Genomic DNA, 17,500 nt, shown 5'->3' with positions numbered 1-17,500 from the left:
GAGGAGCAGTCGTGCATCTTGAATATGTTGCTCTCCAACTGCTCTCTCTCTCTCTCTCTCCCTCACTACTCACACGTGCACAGAAACCCGTGTATATAATAACGCTCTCTTTCCTAGCTATCCTTTTGTTTTGACACAAGCACCAGTCTATTTACTGTCATAAACCTTTAGCTCATTTAATTGTACACAATGGCAGTGCTTTTTTAATGATATTCTAGCTTTATATTCCTTCGTTGAATGTTTATATGCTAAACAAAGCGTTGAATTACAAACTTTTTGGAGTTATCATGCAAATGTGTGATTGAGTGACGGTTGAAAACTTCAGAGCATAAACATGAACACTGACATTGGGAGAAAGAAAGGGAGAGAAATAGATAGGCTACTCCCTTTATTAACGTCTTTCTTTTTAACGGTTTTCCACGCGAGCTAAACATGAGAGAGGGGGAGTCCGAAATAGAAACGGATAGAGGGAGGAAGAAAGAGAGCGTGTGTGTGTGTGTGTGTGAACTGTTTCCCAAATAATTTTGGCTCAACGTCTGCAAATCCAGATGTCGGGCAGTAGTGGGCTGTATGACGGCTCCTTGAAGACTACCCGTCCGCAGTTTCACATGACCAGTGGTGGCAGAGCAGTCCCTTCCCCCCAAACTAGTCCGCTCCTCCTCTGTGTATTCCCTTCCAGCCTACATGTGCAACGGCGATATTGTTGAGCGAAACTACGAGCTATCTAGAAAAGAGTCATGAGCGCCGAGTAATCTGCTCGGATCTCGTCCCTTCTCTGTGTTCCGTCGTTTTTGCGTGTTCATAACATCTCCGCTCCGCGCCGGGTGTCACCAGGGAGAGAAAGGAGAAGAGGGAGGGGGGTCGGCTGAATGCAAGGAGTCGCTCCCCCCGATGAATTGAATAGTGCAGCGCTGCTCCTTGGAAGCAGGCCAACGTCCCTGTGAAAAAGCGCGTTTAGCGGCGAGATGGGATGTCTTGGCACTGTTGTCAGCTCGGTTTGCTTGCAGTGAGCGAAAGGAGGGAGGGCAGAATTGGATCCCGGCTACCATCTATCCTCGCCGGCCACAATGGAATGGATGCTGTCGGTGTTTTAGGCCGGGATACCACTCTACCTTGGATCTAAGATATTGTGCTTGGATTAATACAGATCGGAGTTTTTTTGATCGAGTTGCAGAATTCATGTTGAAGGGACGCTGAAATCTACAAGGTAATCACGTCCGTTCTATGGTCTGTCTCAGCGCGGCTGTTATCGAAGGATGTGCATCTGTCAGTAGATTGGCTATAAAACGAATATGGATTTTCTATTCGAAGATCCTTTCTGTTCAATCAACCGCATGTTAAACTTTTGCTACAGAGACCAAAGGAAAATAGCAGCATTACATGAGTAACCATCATTAGTCCCTTGTAATATTGTTAGCTTCATCGTTTTCACCAGCAGAGGCAGCCAATCCTTGCTATAACGATGCTTTTAGAGGAAACTTGCTATGTAATCTCAGCCAGTCCAGTCAACGAGATGCTGCAGAAATGTGCTTTATTGCGGAAATAATCGTGACATTGTGTACTGAAAATGCAGCATTGGTTATCTCAGGGCAACAATCCCTCTAATGTGATTCTGGAAACAATTTACGCTGATAATTCGCCGTGGCAGCATATGCATGCGAGGACAGAGTTTGCATACCAAGTTCCGTCCGTGCTTGTTTGCTAAGCCGTTGTAGTTGCTAAAATAACCAAACGTTGACAGTGTGGTGATGTCTGCTGGTTTTACTTTGCCATGGTGGGTATTCTGCCCAGGTCGACTGCTTTCCGTTTTAAAGAGATGGTTGGGTAGCATATTAAGAACCTTAATTTTAACAGTTATCATGTAGGTTAGTGTGGCCTTAATATATTTTTGAATGAGTGATTTCGAGGAACCAATGTGAAATCCTCCCAGGCGGATATCCATGCCTGGGATTTTAGTAATGTAGGAGACCCCTTTCGTTTTCTGTAGCTTATTCGGTGATATTACAAGCCTTTGTGTTATTACGTTAGTTTGTGTGTGCAGTCATTCCTGGCCTTGAAGACGAGTGAATACACAGACGATAAACGTGTATTAGCCTGTTCAGTGCAGTCTGACTAAGCAATATCAAGATGCACGGTGAGGTCTCTAAGGCTAACCGAAAAGCACTGCTATTTGGTCTATGACCATTCTCTTTCCCCCAGTAAATTCACGCAGCGATGGTCAGCTGTCAGCAATTTAACGCGTTTGACATTTCAGATGGCCAACAGTAACGACCAACTCCACCTTTCTTGAATGTTCTACAGAGAGAATATGTAGCCCTACACCAGAACAATAATGTATCATTGTAGATGGTATGTCTGTTGTTACATTGTTACATGCCTGGACCCTTTCCTTGTTGGTACCACGGGCGATGAGGTATTCTTCAAGATGTAGCTGTATAGACACTCAAAAATGCTGTTATCATGTAAGCTACAGTAGGTTACAGTGCAATGCACCAAAATCTACAGGACCGAGTTTGTGCTGCTCCTGAAGTTTCTTAGCGAGAAGGTCATACTGTTCCTTGAAATCAGTGTAGATTCCACTGAGGATTGATGACCTGATCTGAATTCAAAGTGAACAGCACGCTGTTATGCAAGAATGTGGTCTTGGGCAACCGCCCAGCTGTTGTGTTTATAATATGTAAAGTGACTGAACAAACGTGGAACCTCAATCTCAGACATGTCTGTGGTGACACAAACTAGTTAGAGATGGCATTTCCGTGGCACCGCTAGATTGAGTACAACATCAGTATACAAATAATCTTTATACAAATACAGATCATATTTTTATCTTGAGATTCATATGGCACATCCATAAATATGACATGTCACAGGAATATGAACTGGGGCCACAGGATTGGTTTGGATGTTGCAAAAGATTGGTCAGGCACTGGTCTGGACCTCAGTGACAATAGCCATTCCTCTCAGGGTCAGACAGTGTCAAATCTCAGTTGGAATTGTCCAACCAAAGTGGAAAAGATAACCGTTCTGTGTCACTGCCTCACACATGCACACACAACACACACACATACACACACAGACCAGAACCTACACCTTGCACAGTGTCACACTTGCCCAAACCTGAGTTTCACGTATGGTTGTGTGTTTTGCTGAGAGTATGGCCTCATTTCACCTCCAGCTAGCATGGACTTAAACACATACAAACACACCACCCTAAATCTGACAGTGGGCTGTCAGAGAGTGACACTGGGGTGTGGAGGACCACCCTGAAATCACAGCCGGAGGAGGCTCAGGTCTCAGAGGAGTTTTATAGAGACAGTGCTGATGGAAACAGTAGGCTCTGACCCAGTGATTAAACATGGATGCCTATCCTGCTCCCAGGGATATGTTACTCCTATTTCCATTCCAACCTTACTGTCATGCATATGACTCAACTGCAGTAAAAGCAGTCCATTTAATTATCATGGCATAGTATATCTGCGCTAAGTCTGGGCAAGGCCAATTGCGTGGTCCTCACAGATGATCCAGCCAAACTGTTCCAAGTGGGTTTCCCCATGTGCTTTTTATGACCAATAGATAGAACTTAATGATTGAGCCAGTAGGCCAGTGCTTGAGATTTCACCACTGATCTATAAAAAAACACATTTTATTATAGTCAGTTCACATTGATGAGTCAGAGCATCTACCACACGAGATATATCCATCTACACAAACACACACACACACCTGTCACACATTTCCAGAAAGTGTGTGTGTGTGTGTTTATGGTGGGTACGGGAAAGTCACTGCGCCTTGTGAGAGGGGTATATGCTGCTTCACAGGTCGGTAACAGGTTCTCACCAGACTGTCTGGGTGATGGAATCCCCACCCCTCTTCCGGCAGGGTGCCCTATCGCAAAGTTGTGCAATGTGTCTCTCTACGTATCTCTCTCAATCACCTTTTGTTATGTCTTCAGTGTAGCGCTCCGTGCTGTCGTAATGTTTTGCTGAAGGTAGGCGTTGAGTGCTAGATGTGTTCTCGGTCTCTCCCCCCGCTCAGCCGTAGCTTTCTGAGGCACCTGCATGTTGGCACATACATACACATACACACACACACACACACACACACACATACACACACACACATACTCACACACACACACAGACAGACACACACACACACACACACACACACACACACACACACACACACAGAGTCAGACACACAGACACACACGCACACACACACACACACACGTATGCAAACACCCTCATCGCCCCTCTGCAGTGGCTGAGGAAACATGAGACCCTGGGCTCTTTTCTTAGTCCACCCCCATTGTTTGTGTTCCGCGAGGACCTGCAGTACTGTGTGCAGAACGGGAGTTATCCCTCCCATTAGAACACCAGGACTCTGCCATTAGAATTTTCCATGCAGGGTACTATTTTTTCACTTTCAAATGACACAGAAAAATAGATGAGAATTCGTGGCAGGGAGGAGGATTAATTAACAGACACAGAGAGAGGTTTGACTTGAGTTAAAAGGTTGATACTACACAGGCATCACCACACACACGCTGTCTCACAGACACACGCACGCAGACGTGGACACAAATCCATTTTGAATCTAAACAGGAACCGGAGGACGAGGCTGGAGCGCAGCAGCGCTGAGGTGATGAATTGTGACTGCCGGTCGTGAGTGTGTGTAGTCTGCAGGACTGCACAAACTCATGGCAGCTGCCAGCTCTGCCAAAGACAGACCCAAAACAGAAAGAAGAGACAGAAATAATTTAAGATGTTAACCACATGATTGGACAGAGGAAGAATACAACTGAAGTACAAATGGGAGACATGCCGAAAACAAAAGGGGCTAATGATTTGTCCGGAGGACAGAAGAGAGGAATGGGAAGCCATGTGTTATTTTCCCCTGTTGATGTTTGCCACCGCACTCACAGTGCAGCCCAGGCTAATAGGTTCCAGCACAGAACCCCCCAGCACAGGTGCAGCTGGGTGTGAGCCACCTGGCTTCAGGCTATTGTTTCCCACTCTGTGGCAGTGTGTTATTGTGTCTTCAGGTCCAGGCACATAGGAGGTTGTGGATGTCTGTGTGTGTGTGTGTGTGTGTGTGTGTGTGTGTGTGTTTTGGGCTTCGGGCGCAGCATGTGGAGTCGGCCACACAGATGTTTCCCGAGCAACTCACTTCCACCTGCTCACACTTGGATGTTTGCTACTCAGCTTGACAATGAGAATAGGTTTTGTTCTAGTGCATACATACACTGAGGGTGTGTGAGTGTGTGTGTGTGTGTGTGTGTGTGTGTGTGTGTGTGTGAGCCTGCAGAGAGAGAAAAACAAGGAAACAAAGACGAGAGAAAGAAGCAAGAATGTTGGGAAGAGTGACAAGCCGAGGGTAGAATTAGATAGAGAGAGAGTGTTAGTGTGTGTGTGTGTGAGAGAGAGAGAGAGAGAGAGGAAGACCATGTGTGAGAGGCTGATGATTATTCCATCCATGATTCTGGCTGTGTAAAGCAAGTGTTGTCTGAATCCAGCTAGGCCCAGCGGGGGACCTGCTGGTCTAACACATGCACATACACACACACACACACACACAGACACACGCATCCAGGGGGTGAATCAGTGTATTTAGTGTGTTTGCCTTTCCCACACAGTGACTGTGTTTAATATTTTTAATCCTTAGCCACGTTTCTCACAGACTGTGAGTCACATTTGGAAGGGCAGAGGAGTCAGTCATCTCATCTTAATTCACAGACCACTTCTAGTCCACACATAGAGGTTCTTCACCTTGCTTCTTGCGAGAACCCATTTTGGTGCTCTTTAAATCGCTACCCTTCAGAACTACCTCACCAAAAACAATTCAGTGGATTTTCCTTGAGGGAGGAAATAGTTTCATAGAGCTTCCATCCTCACATCCTGGGGAGGGTAGAACACAGTGTGTGTGTGCCTATGTAGATTTTGTGCAGATATTGTGGGATTTGGACATATTTTCTTGCATGGCGTTGCAATCTGTATTCGCCTGTTGTGCTGCTTTGTATGTTTGAGACAATCTGTGCTCTCTCTCTTTTTTCTCTAATTGTCTCTCTTACTCTTGCTCTCTCTTTCTCTCACTCTCTCTCTCACTCTCGCTCTCTCTCTTACTCATGCTCTCTCTCTCTCTCTCTCACACACTCTCTAACTCTTACTCATGCTCTCTCTCTTTCTCTCACTCTCTCCCACTCTCGCTGTCCGAATGAAGGATATCCTCAGACGGAGGAAAGCCAGCTAAATGAACCCCTACACCCTAACATGGAAATGGCTGCCACACAAACACACACACACACTTGCCCAACACTCTCAAACACAACACACACAATTACGCTGGTCACTTCTCTTTAATAGAATTCTGCAGCTTACTTTCTGAGTGTGTGTGTGTATGTGTGTGTGTGCAGGAAAGCTAGGCATCGAGCAGTGGAAAGGAAGTGGCTTTAGTGAAGGATATAATCGTGAATTGTGCCCTCATGGCAGATACACTGCTCATTCTGTGAGTGTGTGTGTGTGTGTGTGTGTGTGTGTGTGTGTGTGTCTGTGTGGCAGCTATCTTTAAGACAGTACATGCTCTGAGTGCTGGCAAATTGGTGTGCTTTAGGCTTCATGTGTAGGCTCTGTTCATTTCCTTCTCCCAGCTGAGTCATGTGCTTGAAGCATGCTTTCTATAGGCGATTGTGTGTGTGTGTGTGTGTGTGTGTTTGTGTGTGCGCTTTTGTAAGACATCATGTGGTAGCCACTACCACACTGAGCCTGATGCATTAGTGTGAATAAAATTGCATGACGATGCATGAGTGGGACTCAGCCATGTTCATGCGTGAGTTTGTGTGTTTTTGTGTTTGTGTGCGCGTGTGTGTATGGGAAGTATGTTTCTGGATGATGACCCAATATTTACAGTTAATTTCTCACATGCTGTTTGTGATTCTGTACTCTCTCTCTCTCTCTTTCTCTCTCCCTCTCTCTCTCTCTTTCTCTCTCCCTCTCTCTCTCTCTCTCTCTCTATCTCTCTCTCTCTCTTGTCCTCACACCTCTCTACTTTGTCAGCATGTATCCTCTAAGGTGATCTTACGTGAATAACCCCCCTGTGTCTCCCCCTTTCCTTCCTTTCTTTCAGATGACGGAGGGGCGGCGATGTCAGGTCCATCTCCTGGATGACAGGAAGCTGGAGCTCCTGGTGCAGGTGAATCTCTCTCTCTCGCTCTGTCACACACACACACACACACACACACACACACACACACACACACACACACACATCCACCCACAAACACACCGCTGGGCATTGTTGGTATGTCAAGGAACACACTTTTGCCTGTCATTATATTTTTACAGATCTCCTTAAAGTGTCGGATATATCCCTGCACTAGTGAGATTTCCTTTCCTTTTTTAGCATGTGGTTTGAGAGTGAACTACACTTCTACAGGTCACTCTCTACCATAGGCACACACTTACTGTTTACAACAGTGATACTGAGGAGATGGAGTAATTAAATCGATACTTAAAATCTCAAGGGGGATATTATTTCCAGTTTAGGCTTAAATTATGCTGTGATAGGGCATCTACCTAGATGTTAATTTAACTGTAAAAGGTGAAGGCAGTCATAAAGAATGTGTGCCTGTGAATGTTTATGAATATGATTGTGAATTGCATCTACAATGCAGTCGTTTGTGTGACTTCTGTTTTTACAGTGGCTAACAGCGTTAGCTGCTTCTGGTTTTATCATTATTGCTTTGTCTCCATGCTCGTTTGAGAAGGGAAATCCTTACTGCTCCTTAGAGAATGAATTACTGTCGGTGTGTGTGTGTGTGTGTGTGTGTTTGTGAAGGGGAAAACCTTAAGGCTCTTTTATAATCATCTGATCTGTTTTTCACTGGATGGTTACTGCCCACCCCTTCCCCCACTGCTCCACACTTTCTGTCTTTCTCACACATCAGTACCCACACAGCCACACGCACACACACAGACACACAAACGCACAAACACAGAGACACACACACACACACACACACACACAGACATGCAGACTGCAGGCATTACTCCAATTGCTTTGCACCTTTAACTTTCTGTGTGTGTGTGTGTGTGTGTGTGTGTGTGTGTCTGTGAGAAAGGAGGCCAGTGTCAGTTCAGCTCAGCGTCAGCATCGTTAAGAAACAAACTCAGGCAAAGACCCGTCTCCATAACGACCCCAGTCAGCTTTCCCTCTCTAACCTTCCCATCACTCCCCCCAACAAACACACACACACACACACACACACACACACACACACACACACACACACACACACACACACACACACACACACACACACACCCACACACACACACACACACACACACACACACACACACACACACACACACACACAAAACCTAGCCTTCGTCTCCATAACGACTCTCTGTCTGCTGCTCCCCCTACCCTACCCCAATGCTCCAGTCTCCTTCTCCCCCCACTCCCCACTAAACTACCAATTAAAAACAAAAGCACAACACAGCCATGGCTGTAGAACCCAGGCAAACACACAAGTAGACACACACAGCATACACATCTTACACACACACACACACACACACACACACACACACACAGTCTACAGGCACAGAGCCTCCTCCTTCTCTGCTTCAGCGATTCAAACAGTTGCATGTAAGCCAACCTGGCAAGAGTATTTTTAGGCTCCAGACTCCAACAGTGTTTTTGTTGTACAAGCACAGTTCCCAGTATTGTCTGAACACTCTTGTGCTGTGTTGTCTGATCTGTTTAAACCATGGTTAGTTGGCTAAAGATCACATCTTTATGCGTTTGCTTTAGATCTAGGTTGAGCTCTGAGTTGTGACGAGGAGCCTTGAAGACTTTTAAGTGAAATGTATTTTTAAGATGCTGGAAAAGTTGTTTTAAAGACTTGTTTTAAAACTTTCTTTTGAACAAATCTTTTAGTTGTGGAAGCACTTCCTACTAGACTTTAGTTGCGGTAGGTAGGCTTTCTACACTGATGCAACTACATGGGCTTGTTCCAGGTGGCCCAGGGGTTGGGCTTTGAACAAAACAGGGAGGCCTTAGTCGCTAAAGTGCGTCTGAGCAAGCCGTCAGCTTGGATCCTGAGTCATTATGTCAGTCTCAGGTGCTCACTAGGCAGAGACAAGCACTTTCCCTCCTCATTAGTGGGGGACGTCTGCATCTCCAACCAGCTGGTAACCATCCCCAGCCACCCCCCTCCATCGTCTCCGGCATTAGGCCCCGACTGGTCAGCTGTGATATGGGAGAGGCATCAGACAGAGAGCTGCCTCAGGGGCATCAGAGGTCATCGTAATGCTCAATCAACCCAGGGGTCCCATGGGGACGAGGACTGGGAGTTACACGCACACACACACACACACACACACACACACACACACACACGGGCATCTCCATTAGCTAACCTCCTCTGCTGTACCATAGCTTGGTTCAGCTTTGCACATGCAGGCTTACCTTACCACTACCCAATATATTTGAGCCTTTTCACAGGTTTTTTTTCCTTTCAGTATTAATTAATAAGTAGTTCAAGAACAGTTGTGGGAGATTTTATTAATGTATTACTGTGTGATTAAGCATCTTGCTGTAGTCTGTAGGGATTGTAACTACCTATTTCATTACAGTAATTACAATCACACTATGCTCTTATTTAGGGATGCACGATATTGAATTTTAGCCGATATCCGATATGCCGATATTTACAAGCTCATTTTGGCCGATTTCCGATGCCGATACCGATATATACACCTCAGCTTTTTAATTATTGAAAAGTCTCTCCTGTACTAGAATTAATCTGTTATTATGCTAGTGTATTGCTGTAAATACAGGACATTACAGACTTGATTTGTATCATTTTAGACATAGACATTCACTCATGAAACTGAAATGGTTTCAAATATGGCAGATTTATATTTGTATAAAAAATATATATTTATATTTTCACGTCACAATTTTCATACTTGAACAGTACCTCCTTGAACTTGAACAACTTCACTCTGGAAATGCAGCTTGGCTTAACTGACTTACAGTTTAATAACGTCCCTTTTAGGATTTCTAGACTAATCTATGTAACGTTATTGCCAAGTTAGCTGTATTCATTCCATATATGCAAAAGTAAGCCATGTACAGATAGCGTGGGCTTGTGACGCCTCATTTCACGGGATGTGAAACGTTATATCATCAACTTCTCTAGTGTCACGTAGCATGCAAGCTAACAAGCTAGGGTTGTCTAGCCAACTCCGTAACTTATTAACGGCAAAAAGCGCGACAGGTAATGTTGTAAAGCGTGGCATGCGGGTTGGTCTGCATCTATGCATGCAACCTACGTTATGGCCAAGCTGCATCTCCTCCTCCTTCTCCTGAAAGGTTTTCTGACAAATAGGCATTTTGTCATCATCCTCTGATACTGTGAAGTACTGCCACACAGCCGACGCTCATAAACATTTGCTTTGCGTGCGCATAATTTACACGTCAACTTATCGGCCAGGAATATCGGCAGAAATTTTTCATATCTGCAGATACCGATAATTAAGTTTTGAAGCCGATATCTGCCGATACCGATGTCGTGACGATATTATCGTGCATCCCTACTCTTATTATAACCAACTTGTGAATAGTACAACATGAAGCAACAAGACTTTCATTATTCTAACAGACACAGCTACTGGGGCCGCCATTCCTTTAGCTTTATTTTTTACTCAACGTGAAAAGTTCATTTTATTATTCAACATAACTTGAGTCATACAGGGTGAAAGACTCATCACAGTTGACGTTGCCCTACTACACCATTTGATAAGTCACAAGTCACAAGAACAGTCACAGTTCCCCTCTCATTCTCCAAAAGGTTACACATCTACCCTGAAGAGATGAGGTCATTTCCTGTTTGTCCCCTCCAGCATGTGTGTGTGTGTGTGTGTGTGTCAGTGGTTTTGACCGGTGGTAAGATGTGTCAGAAGTGTGTGAGTAAGGGCCTAGCAGCAGTCTGCACTGCTCTTATCAGCAGAGAGGATGGCGTAGGTGCCGGCCCAGCCTCCGCGCTGAGTTCCCCTGTCCTGGGTCCTTGCCCTAGGCCTGACCTATGGATGTCCTGGGTTCCCCTGTCCTGGGTCCTTGCCCTAGGCCTGGCCTCCGGATTTCCTGGATTCTGCACCTTACCCCACTATAAGTAAGGGATAACGGCCGACGAGCTGTACAGTTCTACAAAGATAATGGACGATGCGGGGCAAAGAACTCCACAACGCGCAGCAGAGTCCATTATCTTTGTAGAACTGTACAGCTCGAGGGCCGTTATCCCGCTTACAGTATCGCCCGTTTACAACATCCAAAAATGTTTTTATTATTATTATTTAGAATTTACTTTATCTTTAGGAAACTTAATAATAACCTGATGAATTCTTGATTTGAAGCCTAGTGCTCCCGTTAGAGAAAGTAGGGAGAAAGTAGTACGTGGAACAGACGAGCTGTTTTTTTTCTTTAAAAAAAAAAAAACGTTACGTTGGTTGTCAATGGTAACCATTCAAGAGCATTGATATGGAACGGCGATTTAACTTTTCTACTGGGACTACGTCCAAGGTGTCCGTCTATACGAACTTAATGTACACCCCATTAGCCAATCAGAAAACAGTATTTCGTTCAAGAGGGAGATAATCTCTAGTATGTGGTGCTGACCACGTGAATCTACTCAGGGGATTTATGACCAGATACGCCTTTAGATAAATCTAGGGGAAGGGGGAAAAAGCATCATATGCTTGAACTGCATTGGTAAGTGTTGGACAGCCTCCCTGTCTATCATAGCCCAGGTGTAAAAGCCCGTCTCAGATGTTTGTGGAGAGTGGAGTGATGGACTCACAGGCTCTGCTGTCTCTTGACATTTAATGCTGAGATACTTTAAGAGATATCTCTCTCTATTTCTCTCTTTTTCGTTCCTCTCACTCTCTCTTTCATTCTTTCCCCTGCTGTCTCTCTCTCTCTCCGTCTCCGCCTCTCTGTCTTGGTTCCCATCTTACACGTCTCTCATCCTCTCACTCCATCTCCCTCTTTCCTTTTTCACTTTCCAATTTCCCATTACCTCTGCCTCTCTCTCTCTCTCTGTTTTGTTCGCTCTTACATGAGCAGCTCTGCTCTTTGAAGCGCTGTGGAGGAGTGAGGGCTGTCTGGGCTAATTTCGCAGAGCTGACTACTGCTGTCTGAGTCTGAGACATCCCCTGAATCACTCTCACACACACACACACACACACACACGCACACACACACACACTCACACACACACACACACACACACACACACACACACACACACATACACACACACACACACACACACACACACACAAACACACACACACACACACCACTATTTTATAAGTGTAGTGCAGAAGAGACGAGACAGAACAGATGAGGCTTCCTCTTAAAAGCTGGCACACTGGGAGTGGTATAGCAGTGCTGTGGGCCTGTGATGAGATGATGCAGTAAAAGTTATCTGTGTGTAGTTATGCGTGGCACGCTTGCTGGCTTAATTGCACAAGTTTGTAATGCTGGCTGGCTGTGACAGCAGTTTTGCACAGTCTTGACGTGCGTAACTGCAGATTCATGGGGATCTGCAGATGGGACTACATGAGTGTGAGAGCGTGTGTTACCCCATGGGTGCCAATGTTTGTGTGTGTGTGTGTGTGTGTGTCTTGTGTTTGTGGAGTGTAAAATGTAGGCTATATGTAGCATGTCTTTTATAGTCGTGCTACAGTGAGAGTGTGACTGAACAGAATTGCTCACACCATACAGTTTTTACTACAGCCATTACTCTCTGGCTTAAGAAGCTAAGATAGGGCAGTTTGCTTTGATTTCTTTCTTTCTCTCTGTCTCTCTCTCTATCTCTCTCTCTCTTTTCTTCTTTCACCGTTCTGCACCTCCCTCCTTTCTTATATCACTTTGTAGCTTTGTCCTTCTCTCGCTCTTTATCCATCTCTTCTCATACTCTGAACTCTGAGCCTCTCTATATCTCTCTGTCTGTGCTGGATATATGCTATAGTAATCATGCTTTAGGGAATTATGATGTTATTCCAGGTTTTTCTGCTTGTTTTTTTTAGAAAGGTGTTTTTGGGCTGGGAGTTTCTGAGACGACCCCAAAGGGGTCCTTAACCCTAATCTCACTGATTTACCTTCGAGTCAACAAGTGTGTCAATGGGGCAGAACATACACACACACATACACACACACACACACACACACACACACACACAGAGAAGGAGAGAGACTGAAATGAGTTGAGGAAGGGGAAGGGGAAGAGGAAGTAGAGGAACGATCCTCCTGAGGATGAACCCAGTGATAATGCAAGACACTTGCCCTTGCACTACATACAGAGTTGAGATTGTGTGTATGTGTGTATGTGTGTGTGTGTGTGTGTGTGTGTGTGTGTGTGTGTGTGTGTGTGTGTGTGTGTGTGTGTGTGTGTGTGCGCGTTCTTCATTGCAGAATTCTATGGCGGACTCTGAGAGTTACTCTTTGAAAAGCTTTTTCACCAAACTGCCACTCACTCTAGTGGTGTGTGTGTGTGTCCTCTTGTCATATCAGAAGGCAGATGTTATGTAACATGAGTGCGGGTGTTGAGTAGTTTATCTTGTTTACTCCTGTGGCAGGCATGCTTGTGTGCATGGCAGCATTCCTGCGGAGGTTTTTGCCTGCGCTGGATGTTTACTGCCTGCTGCGTCCTGTCCTTCTCGCCTCTGTAGTGTGGGAGGGAGAAGCCCAGAGATGGATGTCTGTGGGTTGCTGTGGTGTGTTTTTAGGTCATTGCCGGTTGTAATTTTGAAACCTAACTCTGTGGAAATACATTCTCTCTTTCTCTCTCTCTTTATCGTTCGCTCCATGTCATTTTTTTCCCACACTCATCCATCCTATTCCACTTTCTGTCATTCTCAAACTATAGTTTTACTCAGAAGCTATTGAAACCCTTTTTGCAAGTTTCTGGATATTAACCTGGCATCAGTAAGCCTAGAGATTAGGAGTGTTAGAACTAGCCTGAACTCAGGTGTGTGTGTGTGTGTGTGTGTGTGTGTGTCCTCCTGGCTGAGCCGAGGTGTGTGTTTCAGTTTGTGTGTATAAGCCCTCCGTCCCTCTCAAGCTCAGACTATAATTTAAAGCAGCCGTAATGAAAGCCTGAAAGTGTTTGTGTTTGTCTTAGGCCATCCACTCTTGACTGCTCCTAGTAGTCTACAGCAGGCCAGATTGACTGCTCTAAATTGCTGCCTGCCAAGCTAAATGCTAACGCTAAGCGCCAAACCCTTTGTAATCCCCAAGGGTGGGGTTGCTGCAGGTGTAGTTAGGTGAGGCGCTAGTTTATGTCACACCCCTAAGATGACTACGGCCTCTGGGCCTCCTAAACAGAGTGCAGTGCTAATGGTAGCGTAAATACATCTTTATGGTGGCGCCCTATAAATAAAGGGCAAGTGTGGGGGCAGGAGGCTGTCTGTCTCTACCCTTCTCCCCTCAGCTCCTGCTTCAGATGCGGAGGCATGTCGACCCTCATTTGTTTTTTTCTGCCAACAGCCAGGTCACAAGGCCTCATTCTGTCCGTTAAGGAAAGCCAAGTTAGCAGGGTTTTTGGTTTTGCTATGTTCCTAGAGATGGGGATGAGGGATCTGATGATAATGTGGAACTGTAAAACAACAGCGAACAACAGGAGCTGACATGACATATGTCTCTCATCAGCATAGCGCCCCCTGTGGGCAGGTGAGAAAAACACCTGCCTCTGCCGAAGGAAGAAGGCCAGTTGAATGAAACATGTGGTCGTAAGAAAGATGCTTTAAAGGAGCTTCTGTGACACACATGGGTTTGAAATGTTTAAGCCATCATCGTCTTTGCCTTGGCGCTGTCCGTCTGTCTGTCTCTGCGTTGACTGTTTGGCCGCAGGGATGGTTTCAACTGACTTCTACATTTACACTGACATTCTTGGCTGTAAGCTGAACCCACTCTTTAGTGTCAGAACAGGTTTACACATATCGCTGACAGTAACGGCTTCATTTAGGAGGACATCAGCCTTGCCTCACAAACGCTACTGGGTTCCAGTTAGTTGTGTCTCTGTGCACTTGCATGTGTTTCTATGCTTGTGTGTGTGTGTGTGTGTGTGTGTGTGTGTGTGTGTGTGTTCATATAGGCGTGAGTGTCGTCATGTTGCACTCATGGTGGAAGGCGGCGCACACAGCATGAGCTCACAGTGGAGATATTAGCAAGCAGGCCATGTGCGTGTGTGTGTGTGTGTGTGTGTGTGTGTGTGTGTGTGTGTTCTCGTTAATCTCTTGATGAGTCCCTGTGATCGCTATCCCTCCTCACTCTCACTCACACTTATTAAATTCCCCCTCACGCCGGAGATGCCTCCTACCCGCACCACACTTGAGCTGCTTCCCCTGCAACCATCCCCCCCCCCCCCCCCCCCCCCTCCCAATCAGCGTCACGGGGATCCGGAAATTTCTGCCATGTCTCATCAGGATCAGCATATGTTGCTGCACTGAGGGAAAGATAAAGCATGGAGTGCAGTGGAACTTAACTGATGCCTCTATCACCAAACCAAAAACTCCACCACAAGGTCTGGATACTCCACACCACACCAGATTATCCGGTCAAATGAAACTTTTCGGGCTTTGCCAAAATACACAAAGTGACCGCATGTCTAGTCTGCCATTACCAACGCGACCCTCATCGCCACATGACATTGAACTATAGTACATTTTACCAAACCAAACCTACAGCAGCATGTATTATCAATGACCTCATCTTATTTGAAGTGTAAGCGCACCCCAAAATGTCACCGTAAAATCTGCATTTTATGGGTTGAAAAATGCCATCTACTGCTATGACCATTCGGTACATATCCACATCATGAAATGGGCGACCCACCTCCCCCAGCACTGTGAGTGTGAGTCTCACATTCATTTGCTGATTGAGACTCATCATTCATTGGAGTTAACGACCCCCCTCTGCCCACCTTTAAGCATTTGTTTAAATTATGCAGTGGGTGGAGTTAGGCTCAGAGCTGGGAGTGAATTTATGCTTAAAGGCCCAATCCCAATTCCCCCCTCAGCCAAGGGGTAGTGGTCATCTAGCCCTCCAATCAGTGCGTTTTCAGATGCAGACTCCAAACAGAGCGGTCGAACAAAATCCCCAGAATGCTTTGCAAACTGAGGCAGTGTAATATGAAACATGGTTAGGAGGAAGTCCATAACTTCGCCAATAATCATCCAATAATCATCAATTGTTATTGTCACTATACAAATAAAACTGAATGGGATTGAGCTGAACCTTTAAGCCTGCTTTCACCTCAAGTGATTTCCAGCGCAGTGAAGACACCTATTTCACAAATACGGCTTCCCACTGTGACCTTGGCATTAGCCACAGCTTCGCCCTACAAGATAAAACAGGAACATGTTCAGTACGTGTATATCTTGTCTATAAGCCATAGTATGGTGGTTGGAGTAATTGTAGAGTACAGAGGAAATGTCATCCTGTATGTGTGTGTGTGTTTGTGTGTGTGTGTGTCTGTCTGGTTCTGTAATGAGAGGTAGCACTGCAGAAGACCGCAGAGACACACACGCTGACGCCAGGTCTAGTCTTCCTTGCTGTCCCCACACGCGAGGTCAAATTCCCAACATACCCAAAGAGTGATTACACCTGGAGATGAGGCTTAATGAAAGTGTGATTACATTCCCCCATCTGACCTCTGTTACACTGGTGCGTACGATAAAGAGCGAGGCAGTACAGAAAGAGAGGGGAATGTGGGCTGCCACATGGCATAGAGATGGTGTGGTTCTGATGGGATCACGGCCATCATCACTTCTGACGCTGGAACGGATCGGACCCGAATCTGTCCTGGAATGAGAGGATCCGCACCGATCCGGCTCTGACACGAGAATCAGGTGCTGTCTGGGGTGGATGGCTTATGGATTAATGTTAGACAGATTATGTGTCTGTACGCAAACACACACGCACACAGATACACAACAAACACACTTAAAAATGGCTGCCCACAAGCGGAGCAGCAAACAGATTGTTCCTGCGCACACACACACACACACACACACACACACACACACACACACACGTATAGCCACAAATACCTTCCCACTGAGCCCTAATTGAGGAAGTGGGTTATTTTTCTCCACATCGCTGCGCTTGATTAGATTAAACTGGTGCTCTGATTTATAGGACATATGGGACGCAGGCTACCCCTCTGCATTCAGACTTGGGGAAACTCCATCACCTACAGCCCTGTCGCCTGATTAGTATGCAAATAAATGAGGAAGAGAGAGAAAGAGAGAGAGAGAGAGAGAGACTCCATTTGGAAACTGCTATAAGGAAATTGAGTTTCATTTTTAGGATTTTTTAATTCCCAAAGACTGTTATGTTAATTACAGTTAGCCAATAGCCCAATGATATGCAGACTTTGCTGTGATCGGGCTACACTAATTTGCATTGGCTGCGTCTTAAGTTGGTT

The 17,500-nt window shown here is 45.6% G+C and overlaps 1 protein-coding gene across 1 annotated transcript in view; it reads left to right on the top strand.

Moving 5' to 3' along the window:
- The window catches only part of frmd4a (FERM domain containing 4A), a 103,861-nt gene that overhangs the window by 44,282 nt on the left and 42,079 nt on the right, over nt 1-17,500 (top strand). Inside the window, exon 2 of the mRNA XM_080842130.1 lies at nt 7,126-7,191. Within this exon, the coding sequence (XP_080698256.1) occupies nt 7,126-7,191 (66 nt within the window). The remainder of the gene's footprint in view (nt 1-7,125; nt 7,192-17,500) is intronic.

Source organism: Sprattus sprattus, assembly GCF_963457725.1.
Source record: "Sprattus sprattus genome assembly, chromosome: 7".
In the NCBI taxonomy this organism is placed as follows: domain Eukaryota; kingdom Metazoa; phylum Chordata; class Actinopteri; order Clupeiformes; family Clupeidae; genus Sprattus; species Sprattus sprattus.
Note: the sequence above shows the minus strand (reverse complement) of the source record. Positions and strands in the feature narration are given on the sequence as shown.